This window comes from Callorhinus ursinus, unplaced genomic scaffold, assembly GCF_003265705.2.
Source record: "Callorhinus ursinus isolate GAN/ISIS: 27379988/994484 unplaced genomic scaffold, GSC_fseal_2.0 scaffold9, whole genome shotgun sequence".
Lineage (NCBI taxonomy): Eukaryota > Metazoa > Chordata > Mammalia > Carnivora > Otariidae > Callorhinus > Callorhinus ursinus.
In genome coordinates this window covers 26987145-27009112 of record NW_027397071.1, presented here as the reverse complement: position 1 = coordinate 27009112, position 21968 = coordinate 26987145, and the positions used below count along the sequence as shown (strand labels likewise).

The 21968-nt window shown below is 40.0% G+C and overlaps 2 protein-coding genes across 2 annotated transcripts in view; one reads left to right on the top strand and one right to left on the bottom strand.

Moving 5' to 3' along the window:
* LRRC8B (leucine rich repeat containing 8 VRAC subunit B) overlaps positions 1-21968 on the top strand; it is a 444213-nt gene that overhangs the window by 99227 nt on the left and 323018 nt on the right. The window lies entirely within an intron of this gene.
* Positions 941-10195, bottom strand: LOC112824351 (uncharacterized). The gene is made up of 7 exons (XM_025872141.2): positions 10077-10195; positions 9563-9668; positions 6136-6353; positions 4903-4987; positions 4344-4531; positions 3232-3411; positions 941-1192 (listed from the first exon to the last, which is right to left on the bottom strand). The coding sequence occupies exons 1-6, from the start codon at positions 10152-10154 to the stop codon at positions 3238-3240; spliced, it is 849 nt and encodes a 282-aa protein (XP_025727926.1). The 5' UTR covers positions 10155-10195; the 3' UTR covers positions 941-1192; positions 3232-3237.

The following is a 21968-nucleotide window of genomic DNA, read 5'->3' as shown; positions in this document are numbered from 1 at the left end:
ACCCCTCCTAATTTAAAAGTATATAATCGGTCACTCCTCACATTCCCAGTACAGCTCTTTCTGCCCATGGGTCCTGTCCCCATGCTTTAATAAAACCACCCTTTTTTTTTTTTGCACCAAAAACGTCTTAAGAATTCTTTCTTGGCTGTTTGCTCCTGACCACCACATCAAATCACATCAGTTTTAAAGATCCTAATATGAAGTGGGTAGAGTGAATTGGGACTGCAGTTCCTGGAAAATAGGGCTGTGAGGACATACATGCTGAGACTTGCCACAATGTTCTTCCTGAGAAAAGAGCTGATTCACCATGTATTCAGTTCCAGTTTCCAACTGTTACAGGATTTTGTATCCCATTAATGCCCTCAGCTCTTGGTCCTGGGGCTTCAAACTTTCTTTCTGCCTATTAAGTTAATGTCAATGTGCTGATTGTCTTTTTTTTTTTTCTTTTTTTGTCTGACTTCTGGGGGCTTAGGTTTTAACTGCTCCTTGCCCGTGATGGTGACAAATGCTTTATGGTTTTATTTTAGGACGTTTTGCAGAAGTCATTTCTGCAAAGGCATAAAACAGAATGCTAGTACAGTCCTGTCTAAGCTGCAAAAACAGGATATTAGCGCTGTTTTATTTTAGCTGTCCTGGCTCCATATCTTCTTGTTGGGGACCCAGGCCCTGACCACCTAACTTTCCAACTAACTCCTAACATTACAGGATCCTGGAGGCCTGGCTATTGTCAAGCTAAGGTAGCATTTTGCCTCTAGCAAAGCTTTAAGACAGTTGGGAGTTCCTGGAGTTCCAAATACCTGCCTGCCTCAAGTATTTGTCAGTGGGCTGCAAGTTATAAGGAAATTTAATTTCGTCTACATTTCCTTTTGCCTTTGTTCTCCATATCAAAAACTACACCCTTTGTTTTAAGAGTGTTTTGAAGCATCTGTCATAATGAGGATATAGAAAGTGGGAAACTTTATTCAGCCAACATTTTCCACCTCCTGATCAAGTGCTGGACATAGAAGTAGGAGCTAAGATTACAGTGACAAAGATAAACTAGTCCTGGTAGCAAGGCATCACCAGTGAGACAGAGTAAATGGGTAATGTAAATTTTCAAAATCATGCTGCAGGTGCAATGCGAGTACAAAGGAGGGCCACACAACCCAGTTTCAGGGATTCAGGAAATCCAAGACTTCAAGGAGAAACCAGCCTGCAAAATGAAGGTGAGGATCAGTAAGAGAGGTTATTTGAAGAAGTCCAAATACTGTGTACAGCTATCTAGAATAAAGGGGTAACCTGTCAAGCTTGTGCAACTGGAAGTAATTCATTATAACAAAAGCATAGCACGCAAATATTAAGTCAGCTGAAAGGAAAGTCCAAAAACACCAAAGATACACTGCAGACCCACTGTCCCCTAACACCTAAAACTATAAATTGCAGCTAGAAAGTGAAAGACACCAGCTGGGATTTCAGAATCACATCATACTTTATATCTCATTTTTCAAAGAATTTGAGCAAGTAGAAATCAACTCCATAATACAAACAAGATTAGGATTCACGTTTTGTTTTTTCTAGTTTGGGACCTCACTATCAGACCTCTCCTTTGAACTGGCTGATGCTTTTCTAAGAATGCAAAATTCCCTATTACCACCACCACCACCATCATCCCTGTTTTTTAGAAGGAACCAACATTGCTAGTTCCTCATGTTACTCCAGAGATCATCTAAGGGTATACATACAAGTATATATGAGTGCCACTATTCCTGTTGGTTTGCACCCCACTTTCCCCACATTACAAATAGTGCTCTGTTTCTCAATTTTCTGGCTATATAATATTCCATTGTATAAGTGTGCTAAAACTTATATTACCACTCCCATATAGATGGACATATAAGTAGGTCCTGTCTTTAAAGTTATAGTGAGTGCTGCAGTGGACATCTTATAAATACATAATTTTTCTTACTGTATGAGTATGAGAGAGAGTGCATGTATGCCTTAAAACTGAACCTGTGGGGCCAAAATGGACATCTGTTAAAACTTAAGAAATATAAGACACAATTTGCAATAGATATTATACCATTTGGACTCCCATGAAAGGACATGTTTTCAGAAACATTGGTAACGCGGTTTGATAGCATATGAAGTGAAACACTACATCTCATGGTTTTAGTTTCATTTCTCTTATTTTGAGTTACTTGAACATCTTTTCTATAAGCTATCTACTCAGAGTTTGCCCATTTTTTTGACTTGTGGCTCTTTATGATATATAAGTTATAAAATCAGCTCTTTTCTCTGACATAAATCAAGGCTGTCTTGAGAACATTTTTGGCTTCTGAATTTCTTTAGGTTCTTTTTGACCACAACAAATTGTATCTTTATTTTTTATGTAGTTTTGTCAGTACTTTCATGTCTTCAGGTTTTATGGCATTTAAAAATAAATTTGATGTTCCAAGATTATTCATAAATTATCTGCCATTTACTGATTTTATGCAGTTTTTTCATGTTTAATCTGAGGTCAAGCTGGAATTCACTTTGTGCAAAATTTACAATAGATCTAATCACCCTTTCATTCTGCACAGCTGTCCAGTTGTTTGACAACAGGTATTGTACAATTCATACTCTCCCACTAATTTGAAGTAACACTTTTCACATGCAGTTAATTCCTATATATGGTGGGGTTCTACTTTTAGACTACGCAGTGTGTTCTGTTGTTGTGTCTTCATGCTCAGTTGACACACTGTTCTAATTACTGCAGTTCTATAAATTTCATTGTACCTCTTCTGAATTGTCTTGGCTTTTTTATTTTGTTTTTGATCGGCTCCATTTAAATTTTACAATTAACCTTCCTGAAATTTTAATTCAGAACACATGAAATTTATAAGTGAACTAAGAATTGATTTGCATATGGAACCGGCCTGTCCTACTCAAGAACACAGCATGGATATCCATTTGTGTAATGATTCATGTGTGACTTTCAGAAGCATTTAGCATTTTTTGATAAATATATTCCAATATGTTTCTTTTCCAGGATAATACAGATCTGACCTCTTTTTCTTCAAATCCGTATTTCCATGTCCATTTGAATTAGCTATCCAGCCACATTGACTATATCTTTTGTTTGCCAGGCATTGATGCCCTACAGTAGTATTTTATATCTTTCTACTAAAATTTTGCTACAAAACAGAAAAGGTGCATACATGTAAAAATAAGCTATATCAGAAAGCTGTTATGAAAACTTATAAAAATTACCTGAAATTATCCACAACAGAAAAACTTGGTAATTAGTAAATACAACTCTTGTATCAGCTTGCAAATTTTAGACCACCATGAAGTCTCTGAACTGTATTCTTCGCTATCATTTGCCGTTGTCTTTGAAATGCAGTAATTTTTAGCATTTTGCTTATTTGCAGTGATAATGTTCATTTGGGCCTGAAAAGCGGGTGATATATTCATAAAAGGAAAACATTTAAAAACTCCAAACTTTCAGGAATAAGGTTTTATATTAACAGTTTATAAAATTATCTGCATTTTCCTTTTTAATGTATTCTCTCTTCTTAGATCACTGATAGCAGGAATATCTCCTGGTTTAGGGTTGGGAAATGAGAAGAAACATAGTACAACCTTATTTATATTCATCCATCATTTTGCAAGGTGCGAAACAGGCATAAGGACAATTGTTGTGAGATATTCTAGCTCAAATGATGCTCTGATCTGAATGGCACAAATGCTCACCCACATCTTAGAAATAATGGGAACTTCTAAGCCGGTTTAGAAATCTGATACAGACACTTCCAGATGGGAGAAGAGAGAATTCCCTGTGTGCTATGTGCTGACGCGGGCAGGCCATCCTGACTGGGAGATAGCTGCAGGTTAGGGGCTGTCAGGCCCCCTCATTTCAGAGTCTGTACATAGCTGATAGTTTTAGGTCAGCAAAGATCTCTCTTAGGGTCATTGGGTGAGTAGGGTGCCTGAGAACTGGCAGTAACCTTGGGGAAGTGAACCAACTGCTGCTTCTATCCCAAAAACCCGGTTAGGATATCTATGCGATAAACGTGGGGACGCCATCTACTATTGCTCTGTGCGATCCTCCAGGAATCCTTCAGAATAGCAGCACACGCTCTGGGAAGGTTATTTATCTTCTGTAAATGCTTGGAGCTACCAAGTTCTTACCGGACTCTCCAGAAACTCAGTGTGAACACCCTCGACACAGCCGTGACAGATTCAGGGCGTGTGGTGCATCAAGTGCAGTAAATGACAGTGGTGCTTCTCCCTCTGACTTCACTCTCACTTTCAACCCTCCCTTCCTGGGGTTTCTCGGGGCTTTGTTCTGCGGTCCCTGCCAGGTCCCAGGCCAGGCTTACCTCAAGCCTCCGAATCCTCTCATCCTGCTCTCTCTGGAGGTCTTCTCTCTCTTTCCTCTCCTTTTTCAGTTGGATCCTGGTTTCCTTGAGAGTTATTTCTAAAAGCATTAACTTCTGCTGCAGATCTTCGCAGTTTTTCTCAAGAAGCTGCTTTTCTCTCTCCACTGTCTCCCTTTTGTGCTGCTCCTCTGCCCCAGGAAGATTTTCATTCAGAGAGGAAAGATAACAGAGGTTAAGCCTGAAAGCGACTACAGCCCCCTGTCCCACAACCCCCCCACTCTCTCAGACACCATACTGTCTTGAAAGAGCAGAGGGAAATGTCTGAATTCAACTGGTGACCACACCTGGAGGGCGGGTTTGAGAACATGCTGGGAAAGGCCCTGACCGCCCAGCTGATGAGCAACCACACCCTGCCTTGTTATTTTCAGATTTAGCAGAGTGTGCATTCCACAGGAGGAGAGGAAACTCCTTGCTTCAGGAAGATCTTCCTGCCAGGATAGGTGCACTGAGGGCGTGGCAGGAACCTCCTGCCCCATCATGCGCTGAGCCCTCCCCACACCTGCTAAGGCTCTTTGTGCATCACGGAGAAGCTCATCCTTCTTCTTACAGGTTTCTTCTAGTTCATTCTTCTTCTGCAGCAAGTCCTGGGGACCACAAAGGGCAAAGACATACCAGGCAAGTCAAACCTGAACTTCCATTGAAATAGTCTGAGAAAAAAACTGATTAGCATTTCCTAGTTGCTCCTCCGCCCGCCCGCCCGCCCCCATAGAATGTTCCAAGATCCTGATTATCTCACTAGCCCCTCCAGCCTCCAGAAGAATGTGCAGTCTTATAAACACAATCTGGGGTGCTTTCTTTCTCCAAACTCAGACACTTTATCTGAAGCAAATTCAGCAGACACTCAGATGGCATCCTTGACTGAATACTGCTCTTTTTTTCTAGCTGTGGCTTCTCCAGTAACCTCCCACCCTGGATAGTACATACAAATCTTTCACAATTTATGTCACACTCCCTTTCCAGGAAGATTTCCTAGACCACCTTCCCCATGTGAAAGAAATCATTGTACATTTACATTTGTACATTTCTGTCAATTGTACATTTTAAATACATGAAATTTATGGTATGTGAATTACTTTTCTTTCATTTAAATTCAATTAGCCAACATATAGTATATCATTAGTTTTTGATATACTGTTCAGTGATTCATTAGTTGCGTGTGACACCCAGTGAATTACTGTTAAAAGAAACTTGAATTACTACCATCTCAGAAGGAATTACTCTACTGAGACTACAGCTAAGTTTCTGAACTCCCCGAGCCTTCCTTGTGACATGTTGAGTCTGCATTATGTAATCTCAATGGCTCCTTGCAGCTGTAATGTCCTGTGATTGTACCCACAAGGCATAATTAACGGTAATATAACTAAAAGCAAAATAAAAATCAAGAATGATCTGGTAGCAGAATCTTCTCATAGAAACTTGGGTTGCTGTGAGTGGGAGAGAGTGCAAAGAAAAAGCAGCAAGCTCAAAATAATGTAAGCGTGTTCCAAGCACATAGGCTAACTGCCAATATTCAGTCAAGGAGGCCATCTGAGCGTCTGTACTGACTTTGCTTTGGACAAAGTGTCTGAGTTTGGAGGAGAAGGAGATAAAATAGAGTAATAGTGTCCTTTATAACTCTCTTACTCAGAAGAATCAAAATCCTTCCACCATGAAGGCTAGCTAATTTATGGCCAATCAGGTAGCCTTTAGGTAGAAGGGGTAACATGGAGAATCAACTATTAAGACCAAGTACCAGGTACTGCTTCTGGAACTCATCATCCTGGGAGGGCTGCATTGTGTGGGCTACCCCAGGGTCTAGGTGCGGGAGTGCCAGGACCATTTCTGTGGGGATCTCCCTCTGCAGAGCTGCTGAGTCCTCACACCAGGACAGGGGTATCACCACATCGTCCAGACAAGGAACCGCTCCACTGTGGAAGGTGCCCGTAAAGGTCACCGTCAGAATCCCCAGCCCTGAAGGAGGCAAGAAATTTAAGGGATCAGTGAGATTCAAAATCAGAAACTACAATTCTACATTTTTTTAAAGACCTTAAGCAGTTTGAAACTTTTCATCGGTCCCATCTCCTCCTACTAAATTAGTGTTTTCCTTCCAAGCACTGCAGTTAATAATTTTAAGTATCTTCCTTCAGTTAACATGCTCTGGTATCTTTTGGATATCTTTGATATCTTTCCCAATGAAGCATATTAAGAACACAATTGACAGTCATACAACTCAATAACAAAAAACTGATCGATTACAAAATCAGTAGAGGAACTAAACAGACATTTTTCCAAAGAAGACATCCAAATGACTAGCAGTATATGAAAAGATATTGAACACCACTCATCATCAGGGAAATCAGGGATATCTTAAAACCACAATGAGAGATCACCTCACACCTGTTAGAATGGCTGTTATTAAGAAGACAAGAGATAATTATTAGTGAGGATGTGGAGATAAGAGAACACTTGTACATGGATGGTAGGAATGTACATTGTAAATTGGTTCAGCCACCATGGAAAACAGTATGGAGGTTGCATAAAATTAAAAATAGAACTACCATATAATCCAACAATCCCACTTGGGGGTATTTATCCAAAAGAATTGAAATCAAGATCTCAAGGAGACATCTGCACTCTTGTGTTATTGCCACATAACTGACAATAGCCAGTTTAGCCAGATGGAAACAGCCTAAATGTACATCAATAGATGAATGGATAAAGAAGTTGTGTACATATATACAGTGGAATATTGTTCAGGCATGAGAAATAAGGAAATGCTGCCTTTTGTGACAGCATATATGGACCTTGAGGGCATTATGCTAAGTGAGGTAAGTTGAACACTGTATGATATTACTTATATGTGGAATCTAAAAAAAAAAACTGGGGATGCCTGGGTGGCTCAGTCAGTTAAGTGTCTGCCTTTGGCTCAGGTCATGATCCCAGGGTCCTGGGATTGAGCCCCACATCGGGCTCTTTGCTCAGCAGGAAACCTGCTTCTCCCTCTGTCTGCCACTCTCTCTCTTTCTCTCTGACAGATAAATAAAATCTTTTTAAAAAATTGAACTCATAAAAAACAGTAGAATGGTGGTTACCAGGGGCTAGGACTTGGGGAATTTGAAGGTTAGTCATTTATAAGGGTATAAGCTTGCAACTAGTAAATAAATAAGGCCTGGATGTGCACAGCATAATGATTATAGACAATAATACCAGATTATAAACTTCAAAGTTTCTAAAAGACTAGATCTTAACTGTTGCCAGCACATACACACACATATACACAAATATGATAATTAAGTGACTATAGAGATGTTAGCTAAGGCTAAGGTGGTAATTATGTGGCAATATATAAATGTATCAAAGCAACACGTTTTACACCCTAAAACTTGCATGATGTTGTATTGATAAAAATAAAATAGATAAGAGGTGAACAATTGAGGCAGGGTAAATGAGATTATATTTATTCCTATTAAAATTCCACCTACTGGGGGCCTGGGTGGCTCAGTTGGTTAAGCATCTGACTCTTGGTCTTGGCTCAGGTCATGATCTCAGGGTTGTGGGATAGAGCCCCCATGTCAGGCTCTGCACTGGGCGTGGAGCCTGCTTAAGATTCTCTCCCTTCCTCTCCCTCTGGCCCTCCCCAACTTGGGTGCACACACTCTCTCTCTCTCTCTCTCTCTCTATCTCTCTCTCAAAAAATAAGTAAATAAAATAAAATTCCACCTACTTTAAGGAATGAATTGTTTACAATTTAGTTTTCCCTAGATTATATATATATATATATATATATATTTCTTTATATACCTATATAGAGAAATCTATATTTCTCTAGATTATATATATAAGCTTTGAGAGGAGCATGTATCATACAGGATGTGTCCTCAGATGCAGTGGAAACTTGCAAACCCAGAAGAGTGAGTCTCACAGTAAAATAAGACCACAAAGTCATTCTCTTGCCTCAGAGTTATCGGCAGGATGCATACATTAGCACTTCTGTACTTTTCCATGGCCCAGAATGCAGAGTGGCCATCTTCAGAGTGCTGCCTTCAGTATTCTCCAAATCTCTAATGAAGCTAGGGATGAAACACTGGGTATCACCAGTCTGCGATGAGGGCTCACCTCAGGTTTTGGAAAGATGTCTTTTCATATTTTTAGTCCTTGATCTCCAGTCCCATTTATTGTGGCTTTTTTTTTTTTTCTTCAACACACTGGTTGAACATCTGTTATGTGCCACACATTGTGCTTGTGTGCTTGGATAAAAACATAAGCTGTGGCCCCTGCCCTCAGGGTGATACTAAGATAACTATATTGCTTAGGCTTAGCTGTGACAATTAGAAAAAAATGTCTCCTAAACAATTTACATGGATTTCTCCCTCATAAATTTCAGGGTCAGTAATCTAGAGATGGTATGTGCTTTTTGTTTCATGAGGATTGAAGCTTCAGAACCTTTTTCTCATATGCTCTGTCATCTATAAGGGGCAGCCTGTGGTGTGAGACAGTGTGTCGTCATATTTGTATTCTAAGCAGGGAACAGGCAAGGGGAAGGTAGGCCTGTCCTTTACGAACTCATCATGTCTACATAAACCAAATTGCTTCTTAGGTTAGTCGTATTCCAGTACACAACCGCAAGAGAGGCTGGGATTGCCATCATTATTCTGGGAAATGATGTGCATGGCAGATAAGCAGGAGTCCTATTAGTACGGGAAAAAGGAAGAATGGAGGTAAGGGGAGAGTTAACAGTACCTCCCAGTAACCATCTCAAACTAGACAGACAACAACGGTGATACTCTACTGTTTCTCACAATTAGAATTATCCCCACTAAGTCGAAGCTTGAGGAGAAAGGTGTCATGGATATTCTGTTCTTTGCTTGGTCCCCATGTTGGGCACCTAGTAGATTTGTAAAGCAGAAATAATCCTGAGGAAAGAGACATAGGTGAGTGATAGGGGTTAATTGCATTATGTATGTGTTGAGATGACTTAATTCAGCTTAAGGATACAAAAGAAGAAAAGCCTTGGGGAACTTTAAGGGGTGGCAGTCCTGGGAGAATATGGGGCTTCAGAGGCAATGCAGACAGAGTGAGCGCCCAGAAGCAGGGAGAGGCTAGCTATGTTAAATACCCAGAGAATTCACTGCAAGTATTGGTAGGACGGCCAGGGATGTCCTTACTGACCACAGACTTACCTGGAGTGGTGGAAATAGGCAGGGGAGAGGAAGGAGCGGCCGTGGGGGAATGAAGTGGATCCAAAGAAAGGAAGTAGAAGAATGTCTGGATCCCAAGATAGAGGTGCTAGAGTGGGGAAGAGTCATGGCCTCTGTTACTTATTCTTCCAAATAATAATCAGAATAAGAATGTAAATAGAAAAACTACTACATCTGTTTAGAAAGAGAATGCAAATGTCACAAAATACCACCACAGGGTGAATCTAAGTGAATGGTATATAAGATTTCACTGTAGTCTTAAGCTTCCTCTGTAATTCAGATTTTTTTCAATATGTAGATTTTTTGAACATGTAGATTTTAGAGCAAGAATATATAAACAACATTAAGTGGAAATCTCAAATACAAGGTTTTATATCTTACATATTCAGATGTATCTATTGCATTCCTCTTCTCAGTTCCCATATTTATCTCAGAAATTAAGGTTTTAAGCCCAAACCTAAAGTACCTGTAAAAGGCAGTTTAGAAATGAACATACCTGCTCCACAGCACTGCTGGTCTGTTCAAGAATGAGCTTCCAGTTGTCTCTCAACTCACCCTTGTTCTGTTTCCTCATCCCACGGAGCAAGAGAACAGACTGAGGAAGTTAAAAGCATTGAGGAGAAGAAACCAAACCTGAAAGTAAAACTACTTTAACTATTGGCTAAATATTTGGAGAAGGCATGCCAGAACCAAGCCGCCAGAAATAGTAAATGTCACCCCGACTAGCTTTCTTTATTTTGTCCCCAGCTTGTCTGTCCACAAATGGACTGTTACCAGAGGCCAAGGGCACAAGAGCACCCGGCTCCAGGGCTCCCAAGCAGACCAGGTTCGGCCACTTGCCATCGACAAAACCCAAAAGCAGAGAGACCAGTGGTGGGGAAACAAGAAAGGGATTTATTTCAGGGAGGCCCCACCAGGAAGACAGAGGACCAGTCCCAAAGTCTGTCTCCAAAGTGCTGGAAATACTTCCGGGTTTATATAAGGAAAATGTGGGACAGAGGTCACTGTGTACCTGCAGGTGGGCAGTAAAGGTCAGCTCATCATCTTGGGGTCAATCACGCAGAGTCTTGCTGGTCTTAAGAGAACTTAATCAGTTAGAAAGTACAGACTGAGGCCAAAATGTAGGTAGTTTGGCTAACTCCCCAAACTGGGTCCCCTTTCAGGACTATGATGAAGGTAGGTCTTTTATGTCTTCGAATTCACGGAGCTTCTTGAATGACTCGATCAGTGTTTTTCACAAATCATGCATGTTTCTGGTTATTCTTTTTTTCACATATTGTTTGTAATACTTTCTACCTTGAGCCGATAAATAGATAAATGTCCTTTGCGGACACCTGGTTTCAGAAGGCGTTTTTTCTGCATACTCAAGGCCTCACTCACATTCAGCTAGGTGGATGTAGGAAAGAGTGAAGCCAGGAAAGTAAGTAAACAAATCCAAGGATGTGTTATGGGGTCACTCTGAGCCCCTGGGGCTCAGTCATGCCCTGGAGCCTGTGAGTGAAATTCAAGGAGTCTCAGAGAATGCCTCATTGCACAATGCATCTGATGGAGGGAGAGTCATCAATGTAAGAGAGGTTGGTGATAGGGGAATTAAGCCACCTGCTCATGTAACTTTGTTTTGTCCGGTACCCACCCAAATGAACTTGAGATTTGGATGGTCTGACCATATGTAGCTCATGATGAAAAGTTTTGCCCCTTGTACTGACTTGATATACTGAAGGCAGGAGCTCAGTCTCAACAACAACCGCAAAGTAGCTTTTCAAGTAGCAAGTAACCTTCTGATGCCTAAGCTTTGACCTTGTCCTGAGACACTAAGAGCTCTGCTAAGACCCTTAGGAATGCAGGCTACCTCTCTCGCCACATGCTCCCTCTCTCACCACCATTTCTCCCCTGCCCACATCAAGGTAACCACTTGCCTGCTTTGGCACTTGATACAGCTGGATTCCGATGAAAGTGTGTATTTTGTAATATCTGATGTCTTGTACTCAATGTTATGCATGTGAGATTTGTCCATATTTTTGTGTATAGCTATAGATTGTTTATTTTCTATGCTGTATAGTATTCAGTAGTAAGGATATTCTATAACTTATTTATCCACTCATTTATTGACAGACTTTAGAGTAGTTTCTAGTTTCTTGGCTGTTATGAAAAGGGCTGTTATAAACATTCTTGCATGCATCTTTTAGATCACATATCTGCACATTCTCCTTGCATATATACCTACAAGTGGATTGTTGAAGTGCATATGTTCTGCCCAGTAGATTTGACAGACACTGTCCAACAGTCTCATAGGTGTAAGAATTTATATTTGCACCAGCAGCGTAGAGCATTCCAGGTGCTGTTCAAGTTCATCAAACCGCAGTAAGGTCTGCCTTTTCTTCCTTTGGTAGATGAGTAGTAGTGGTTTTACACTGTGGTTTTAATAACTCATGAAATGAAGTATTTTTATGTTTTTAGCTTTTTGGATATTTTTTGTTACTTTTTGTAACAAAAACATTGACATTTATGTATGTGTCTGATCTTAATATGCTTTTTTTCACTTGTTCATGTTTCTGTTTGGAGATCTTTGTGATGCGTGTGTGTTGTGTGTGTGTTGTATTCTTGAATAGCTACTTAGAGTAGATATAACATTTATATTTCTCAACCGAAACACTTTAGGCAGTTTAAAAAAATTTTTTTTTCTGAGACTGCTTTCTAGTTTTGGTAGCATAATTATCTCTAGCTCATCATCCAGGGAATATCTCAGTTTCAGTCTCATGCAAGGAACTAGTGTGCAAGACACTCTTTTGACACATGAGGCCAAATAACGAACATAAGTCAGTGTAAGATTATGGAAAGGACCTCCATTCCTTTTCCTGAGACCACACTTTCACAGCTCACTTTCACAAACTAGGTTATGATGGACTCATTTACTCTAGTAAGAACATCTATTATGCTAGAATCTCATTTTTCACTCAAACATCTCTCAAGCTGCATGCCCTCCCAAAAGGGAAGAAGATCGGGGACTGATTCTCATTGCATTAATGTAATACTTGTAATACTTGAGTGGTTTTCCAGGGCTATCTGAGACCATACTCAATCATTTTCTATTCCTTTACAGCATGATATTTACAGTCATTGTGATAGTGATCTTTCACCTTTGGGGTGTAACGAATCAGAGATAGAGCTGGATATAGCTTCTCTTATAATTCCAGCTCCCAAATGCAGGACTATCCAAAATGCAGGTATAAGTGTAATGGATTTTACCGAATATGTGGAGGGGGATATCGTTTTTTTAAGTTTTTATCTTAATTTCATCTAGTTAACATACAGTGTTACATTAGTTGCAGCTGTACAATATAGTGATTCAATACTTCCATACATCACCCACTGCTCATCATGATAAGTGCCCTCCTTGAGCCCCATCACCTATTTAACCCAGCCTCCCACCCACCTCCCCTCTAGTAACCATCAGTTCTCTATAGTCAAAAGTCTGTTTCTTGGTTTGTCTCTCTCTTTTTCCCTTTGCTTATTTGTTTTGTTTCCTAAATTCCACATATGAGTGAAATCATATGGTATTTGTCTTTCTCTGACTGACTTATTTCACTTAGCATTATACTCTCTAGCTCCATCCATATCATTGCAAACAGCAAGATTTCATTCTTTTTTATAGCTGAATAACATTCTGTATATATATATATATATATATATATATACACACACACACCACATCTTCTTTATCCATTCATCAATCAGTGAAAACTTGGGCTGTTCCCATATCTTGGCTATTGTAGACAATGCCGCAATAAACATAGGGGTGCATATATCCCTTTGAATTAGTGCTTTTGTATTTTTTGGGTAAATACCCAGTAGCTTGAGTGCTGGATCATAAGGCAGTTTTATTTTTAACTTTTTGAGGGACCTCCGTACTGTTTTCCAGAGTGGCTACACCAATTTGCATTCACATCAACAGTACAAGAGGGTTCCTTTTTCTCCACTTCCTCACCAACACCTGTTGTTTCTTGTGTTTTTTATTTTAGTCATTCTGATATCTCATTGTAGTTTTTTTTTAATGCTTTCAAAAAAAATTTTTATTTGAGAGAGGGAGCATGAGCAGGGGGAGGGGCAAAGGGAGAGGGAGCAGAGAGAATCTTCAAGCAGACTCCCCCCTGAGCACGGAGCCTGGCAGGGGCTTGATCCCAGGATCCCGAGATCATGACCTGAGCCAAAATCAAGAGATGGATGCTTAACCGACTGAGACACCCAGGCACCCCTCTCATTGAAGTTTTGACTTTCATTTTTCTGATGGTCAGTTTGATGAGCATCTTTTCATGTGTCTGTTGGCCATCTGGATGTCTGTTGGAGAAATGTCTGTTCACGTCTTTTTTAATTGGATTATTTGTTTTTTGGGTGTTGAATTGTATAAGTTCTTTATATATTTTGGGGCAGCAGTGTTAGCAAAATTTGCATTGGGCCTCTAGTCCTGTGCTGGATCCCCTGAAACGCTGCCTCTGCTGGGGGCTGCATGCCAAGGTCCTGGGAGGAGACTGGGTGCAACACACAACAATGGCTGCCTCCCCTCCCCTGGGTAGGGGGGTGCTGGGTGTAGTGTGGCAGCTGTGCAGGGTTAGAGCTGTGTACCAAGCATCTGGACATAGCCTGCAGCAGTGGATGGGATGCACAGTTGGGCGCTGTGCGTGGGGGCAGCTGAGCACCCAGTGGCTGAGCAGGGATGTAGCTTTAACAAAATTTGCCCTGAATCCTGGGTAGAGGCTAAAGGTGCCAGTGCAGCCCCACCTCTGGCATGTGGCTCTGTGTTTATGCTGGGGGGCAGAGTTTGGTTGCAGCTTCTGGGTAACAGCAACAAGCAGACGCCTTCCATTGTGTCAGCTTTCTGTCTAACCTCTTGGGGTTTTTATGTAGTTCCCACCGAAATAGAGACAAATCAGCATGTTGTCTAGGTCTGAATACAGGCCTATGTAATAGAAGTATGTGGATGAGAAAAGAGAGGGTGGAAGAAGCTCAGCTTGTTTTGGGGGGCAGAGCAGAAAAAGGTATAGAACAAAATTCTCTTAAATAAAAAAGTACCAAGCTACCAAAAATAAAATTTCAAATGTTAGAATTTGGAAGGAAAAAAACATACTATCAATTACACTTCAATAATAAACATTAAAAAAAATAATGACTTGTCAAATTCATAGGAAGAGAAAGTAAAATGGTGGTTACCAGCGGTTTGGGGGATGGGGAAATGTTAAGTTTTTTAATGGGTATAGTTTCAGCGTTTCAAGATGAAAAGTTCTGGAGATCTGTTACATAATAATATGTGTATATTTAACACTACTGAACTGTATGGTTAAAAATTAAAAAAAAACAACAAGAAACAACAATGACTGGAAGTATGTGCATTTGGGAAGGAAAAAGTTTATTGTTTGTTAGGAGCAAGTCTATGGATAGCCCTTAGTATTTTAAATCTTTGAACAAACAAGCTGGTCATTTTAGGAAGCAGCAGGCTGATCTATTTTCAGGGCTGCTGATATGGCCAGGAATCATCACGGGGCCACATCCAATTCATTCTCCATTCAGTCATCACAGTGTTGTTGTTGTTGTTTTTTTTTTTTATTATGTTATGTTAGTCACCATACAGCACATCACTAGTTTTCGATGCAGTGTTCCACGATCTTTAAAAAACTACCAATTAAGTCATGTCACTTTTCTGCACAAAATCTTAAAAGTTTCCATTGCAGTTAGGAGAAAGTTCAGTCTCCACACAAGGCCTGTAAGATCCTACACAATCTGGCTCCTGCCTTCCCCTCTCTAAAGGTGTGCAGTCTGTCTCTCCTTCACCATGTGGATCATCATTCAGGTAAATACAAAGTCTCTTTCCCCCAGTAAAGCAAATAGGCACAGTCTTCTGCCTGAAACTCACTTCTCTCATATCTTTCCTAGTTGTGCTCTTATAAATTCATCATACTCTCATTCCCTCAGGGAAGGATCCCTGACTGATTAATGTAAATTGGGGCTCCTTCCTCCATTTACTCTTTGCACTCTGTACTTTTCTTTTACAGTGCTTATCAGATATTCAAAATCTCATTTGTTGGTACAACAATTTGGTTAATGTTTTATTTCTAAATGAAAAACTGCACGAGCACAGGGACCGATGTTGTTTTGCTGAGCATAAAATCCTTGATCCCTTCCACACTGTAGGAAATGGTCAGTGGTCAATATATATTTATCGAATGACTGAATGCAATCATGTTTAGAAGTGCCTGCTTTGGTGTTAGTAAGGACTGTGTTTGAGTTTGATTCATAGCATCCTGGCTTTTTGATCTCATGAGACAAACTATGGAAGATCCACCCCATAATGCTCATAAATGACTTGATGAATGTGGGCTTGTGTTACTGACCTGTCTGGGGTTGACATCCTTGTCATCGCCATCATCATCATCTCAACCTGCTGTCGTTACAGTTGATGGGTCATTAATCCAAAGATTAATTAATCTTTATGAGATAAATATGTTATATCAGAGGCGGTAAGTTTAGAGGCTTTACTTCCATTTGTTATATATTTTTACAGTGAAATGAAAGTTTTGGATTTCAGTCTGAGTTCAATTACTTAATACTATCCTGAGTAAGAAGGTAAAAAGGAGAATTACAAGAACCTTTGACATTTGGCAATATTTTGAACTAGACATTTTGAAGGTTATTAAATATTAAAATACTTCACATCAAAATATTTAAAAATTTGATAAAATTCGGTAAACATTTTTTTAAAGATTTTATTTATTCATTTGAGACAGAGAGATACAGAGAGAGAGAGCATGAGCAGGGGGAGAGGCAGAGGGAGAAGCAGGCTCCCTGCTGAGCCAGGAGCCAGACGTGGCTCGATCCCAGGACCTTGGGATCATGACCTGAGCCGAAGGCAGACACTTAACCATCTGAGCCACCCAGGTGCCTCTGGGTAAATATTCTTACCCATTGATAAATCAACAAAAAAACAGAGACTAGGAGGATTTATGCCATGAGTTAGTGAGTTGGCTCATGTTACCGTTATCTTCTCCATAAAGAGTCATTATTATAAACATATTTTGAAGCAAAGAAGACCTCTTCCTTTTGTCAAGTGGCCCCTCCTTCCATGCTTTCACCCAGTCCTTATGGCTGCTTTGACCCTGGAATACCTGTTATGAGACTAAAATGTGATTAAATAGAGATGGTTTTATTTATTCCAGCTCAGTAGTACCCAACCGTGGTGATTTTGCCCCAGTGGTGATTTTTCGAAATGTCTGGAGCCATATTTGATTGTCACAGCTGGATTGGTTAATAGAGCAGGTGCTACTGGCATCAGATGATGAGAGGACAGGGTTGCTGCTAAACTTCTTATAATCACAGGGCAGCTCCCACAGTAAAAAATTATCCAGCCCCAAATCAAGAGTGTCAAGGCTGAGAAACATTTTGTAGTGCAGTAAAAAAATAAACTCCTGCTGCACAGAGTAAGATTAACTCATCACAGGGGCGCCTGGGTGGCTCAGTCAGTTGAGTGTCTGACTCTTGATTTTGGCTCAGGTCACTATCTCAGGGTCGTGAGATCGAGCCCCGAGAATGGCTCCATGCTGGGCGTGGGGCCTGCTTGAAATTCTCTCTCTCCCTCTACCCCTCTGCCCTGCACGTGCTCTCTCTCTAAAAAAAAAAAAAAAAAACAGAATGACTGTCACAAATGTAACGTTGAGTAAAGAAGTCAGAAAAGAGTACAGGAAGTTATTTTATAATGAAATTCAGAAACAGATTAAATTTTGCTTGGTGATAGAAGTCTAGATAGTGCTTAACATTGGGTAACCAGAATGAAGGAAGATTAACATAGACTGCATTCCCACATGCATTTGATTCTGTTTTCAAGTGTATTCTGTTGCTTTTTTTCCAAATGTAGACCCCAGAAGCACACTCAGAATTCTAACTCTTGTTAGATGTTAAGCCTGTTAACTTGGATCTAAAAGTAAGGAGATTGGCTAGTAAAAGTTGAACTGTTAAACATCCTCATTCTTTCATGACTAAGATTTTATATTAACAATTTGTAAAATTGGATTTTTGTTTCAAAAGTACTTTCTCTCATTAGATCATAAGAGGATAGTTGCAAGAGGATGCTTGGTTTAGTCTGGAAAACAGGAAGAATACCACGCCCTTCCTGATGTTTACCCATTAAGGAGGGTAATACTTGGGTGTTATGTCAGGTTAGAGGACAATCTCTGTGAGATTCTCTAGCCAAAAATATGCTACTGGGAGAGAGTTCATGGTCTGGATGGATTAATTCTCACCCATATGTTAAAAGAAAAATGGGAACTTCTAAGCTGATACAGAAATCTGATAGAAACACTTCCAGGTAGGAAAATAAGAGAATTCTCCCTATGCTGTGTGCTGATTCAGGCAGACTACATTCACTTGGAAACAACTGCAGGGTTTCTATGTCTGTGCTTATCTGCTAGTTTTAGGTCAGCACATGTCTTTGTCAGCCCTTTGGATGGTTGTAGGATTCCTGCTAATTGGCAGTGACCTTGGTAAAGCAACCCATTTTCTGTTTACATTAGATACAATCGATGAAAATTCCCACTTGAGGGGCACCAGAGTGGCTCAGTAGGTTAAGCATCCGACTCTTGATTTTAGCTCAGGTCATAATCTCAGGGTCATGGGATCAAGCCCCATGTTGGGCTCTGCGCTGAGTGCAGTCTGCATGAGGTTCTCTCTCACCTGCCCCTCCCCCTGCTCATATGCTCTCTCTAAAATAAATAAATAAAATCTTAAGGGAAAAAAAAAAGAATTTCTACTTAATACCCTGGGAACCCCTTTTAATTTTGGCTCTGTTAGATCATTATACAGTCTCCCAGTACAGCAGCATATACCAAGGGGATGGTATTTAAACATGTAGCCTCTGATGCTTTCACATTCTTGCATAGGCTATTTTTCTGCCTGGGGCTCTTTTCCACAGATAAGAGCTCAACCTGGGTAACAGGTGCAAATACAACAAAATTTACTTTACACTCCTTTTTCCAGGTTCCCTAGATCATCTTCCCGACATGCAGTGCTGCCTGTAATCTGTGCTGCTGCCATTGCTGGATATGCAACTTTAGGCGGTTTATTTAACCCGCATGCACCTTACAGTTCAGATTTCATAATAGCGTATTTGGAGAATTAAATGAGAAAACCTAGGATAAGTGCTTGACAATATATTTTTCACATTGACAAAACCCGTTCAATATAAGATACTTGTAATATTATCATTACTTTTATCACCACCATCTGTACAGACCACCTTCCTAAGCCTTATCACTTCTCCTGAAATGAAAAGATGCATAAAGTATGGTCCACACCCTCAAACTGATACTAAGGTAACTATTCAGTAAATTCCAGGTTTAGTACTCTAGGATGTTAGGGTAGATTTGGTCATCTTCTCTCATATGCTCAGCCAACCAGGAGGGGCCAGCCAAGGTTATCTTTTGCATTAGATGAAGAATAATCTATGATAATCACAATGAACAAATTGGTCTCTCAGGTAATGTATTTAAATGCATTCTTTAAACTTTAAGTTACAAAGGCACAAAAGATACAAATGTTTTGTTAGAAAAGAACATTAATTGGGGCGCCTGGGTGGCTCAGTCGTTAAGCGTCTGCCTTCGTCTCAGGGTCCTGGGATCAAGCCCCGCATCAGGCTCCATGCTCTGCAGGAAGCCTGCTTCTCTCTCTCTCACTCCCACTGCTTGTGTTCCCTCTCTCGCTGTGTCTTTCTCTGTCAAATAAATAAATAAAATCTTAAAAAGAACAATAATATGTTGAAAACACTGCTATATTCAGTTTCTCTTTGTTATATTCTCCAGGCTTTGGGGAAAATAATGTTACATAGAAGTAAAATATGAGCCACAAGTAGCCAAATAATAATCACTGGATTTGTGGCATCTCCCCTTCAGTTAGAATTAAAGGGAGCTGTGGGGGGCGCCTGGGTGGCTCAGTTGTTAAGTGTCTGCCTTCAGCTCAGGTCATGATCCCAGGGCCCTGGGATCGAGCTTTGCATCAGGCTCCCTGCTCAGTGGGAAGCCTGCTTCTCCCTCTCCCACCCCGCCCCCCGACTTGTGTTCCCTCTCTCGCTGTGTCTGTAAAAAAAAAAAAAAAAATCTTTAAAGGGTGCTATGGGAAGATGTGCATTTTAATGCATTTTTGAAATTAAAAACCAGTCCTGTGGTGTCAGAGTTCTGAGTGGACCATGGGGCATTTAATTTCCAATAAACAAAGTAGGGTAGTTCAAGCCTCTTCAGAAGTAGTTTTCATAATTTTATGTACAAGAGAATCACCTGAGATGATTGTTAAAAACCAACCCAGATTATGTCAGGCAACTGCTCAGCAGGGAGCCTGCTTCTCCCTCTCCCTATCCCCCTGCTTGTGCTCTCTCCTGAGCGCTTTCTCTCTCTTCAAATAAATAAATAAAATCTTTTTTAAAAAAATTAAAATTAACAACCCAGACTCTTATGGCCCAGAATTTATATGTATAAGTACCACTGGTGAGTCTGTTGTTTCTATAAGAAACATGACCATGAACAAAACTCAGTTTTGACTCAGGTGTTACTTTTAACTGTTCGAAGTCAATTATGTAAGGATTCAATTCATTTCTACATAGAGACATACAGAGGAGTCACTTCAAGGCTCATTAAGTATAAGTAATGGAGTCTACAAGAGACTCATTTAGAACCAAAAGATGCCTCCAGATTGAATGTGAGGGGATAGAGAACCATTTTTCATGCTAGTGGACCTCAAAAGAAAGCTGAGGTACCAATCCTCATATCAGACAAATTAGATTTTAAACCAAAGACTGTAGTAAGACATGTAGAGGGAGACTATATCATATTCAAAAGGTCTATCCAACAAGAAGATCTAACAGTTGTAAATATCTATGCTCCCAATGTGGGAGCAGCCAATTATATAAACCAATTAATATCCAAAGTAAAGAAACATAATAATAATACATTAATAGTAGGGGATTTCAATACCCCACTCACAGCAACAGACAGATCATCTAAGCAGAAGACCAACAAAGAAACAAGAGCTTAGAATGACACACTGGACCAGATAGACTTCACAGATATATACAAAACATTCCATCCTAAAACAACAGAATACTCATTCTTCCTGAGTGCACATGGAACTTTCTCCACAATAGATCACATACTCGGTCACAAATCAGGTTTCAACTGATACCAAAAGATTAAGATCATTTCCTGCATATTTTCAGACCACAATGCTTTGAAACTGGAACTCAGTCACAAGAAGAAATTTGGAAGGAATTCAAACACTTGGAGGTTAAAGAACATCCTGCTAAAGAATGAATGGGTCAACCAGAAAATTAAAGAACTTAAACAATTCATGTGAACTAATGAAAATGAAAGCACTTAAATTAGAAACTTATGAATACTGCAAAGCCAGTCCTAAGAGGGAAGTACATAGCAGTCCAAGCTACTCTCAAAAAATTGGAAAAATCCCCAATACACAAGCTAACCTTACACCTAAAGGACCTGGAGAAAGAACAGCAAATAAAGCCTAAGCCAAGCAGGAGAAGAAAAATAATAAAGATTCAAGCAGAAATCACTGAAATAAAAACCAGAAGAACAGTAGAACAGATCAACAAAACTAGAAGCTTGTTCTTTGAAAGAATTAATAAGATCGACAAATCTCTGGCCAGACTTACCAAAAGAGAAAGGACCCAAATTAATAAGATCATGAATGAAAGGGGACAGATCACAACCAATACCAAGGAAATACAGGTAATTGTTAGAACATATTATAAGCAACAATATGCCAACAAATTACGCAATCTGGAAGAAATGGATGCATTCCTGGAAACTAACAAACTACCAAGACTGAAACAGAAAGAGGTACAACATCTGAACAGACCAATAACCAGCAAGGAAATTGAAGCAGTAATCAAAAACCTCTCAAAAAACAAGAGTCCAGGGCCAGATGGCTTCCCAGGGGAATTCTACCAAACATTTAAAGAAGAAATAATACCTATTCTACTGAAGCCGTTTCAAAAAAATAGAAATGGAAGGAAATCTTCCAAACTCCTTCTATGAGGCCAGCATTACCTTGATCCCAAAACCAAACAAAGACCCCACCAAAAAGAATTATAGGACAATATCCCTGATGAACATGGATGCCAAAATACTCACCAAGATACTAGCCGATAGGATCCAACAGTACGTTAAAAAGACTATTCACCACGACCAGGTGGGATTTATTCCTGGGATGCAAGGGTGGTTCAACATTCGCAAATCAATCAATGTGATAGAGCACATTAATGAAAGACAAGAACCATATGATCCTCTCAATTGATGCAGAAAAAGCATTTGACAAAATACAGCATCCTTTCTTGATTAAA

Excerpts from the sequence above, each read along its gene's own strand:
- LOC112824351 (XM_025872141.2), bottom strand. The coding sequence starts at position 10,154 with ATGAGGAAACAGAACAAGGGTGAGTTGAGAGACAACTGGAAGCTCATT. Across the intron at positions 9,669-10,076 it reads CCAGCAGTGCTGTGGAGCAG|CACCTCTATCTTGGGATCCA; the intron begins GTATGTTCATTT and ends TCCCCACTCTAG. Across the intron at positions 3,412-4,343 it reads AGAGGATTCGGAGGCTTGAG|GCCCAAATGAACATTATCAC; the intron begins GTAAGCCTGGCC and ends CCCGCTTTTCAG.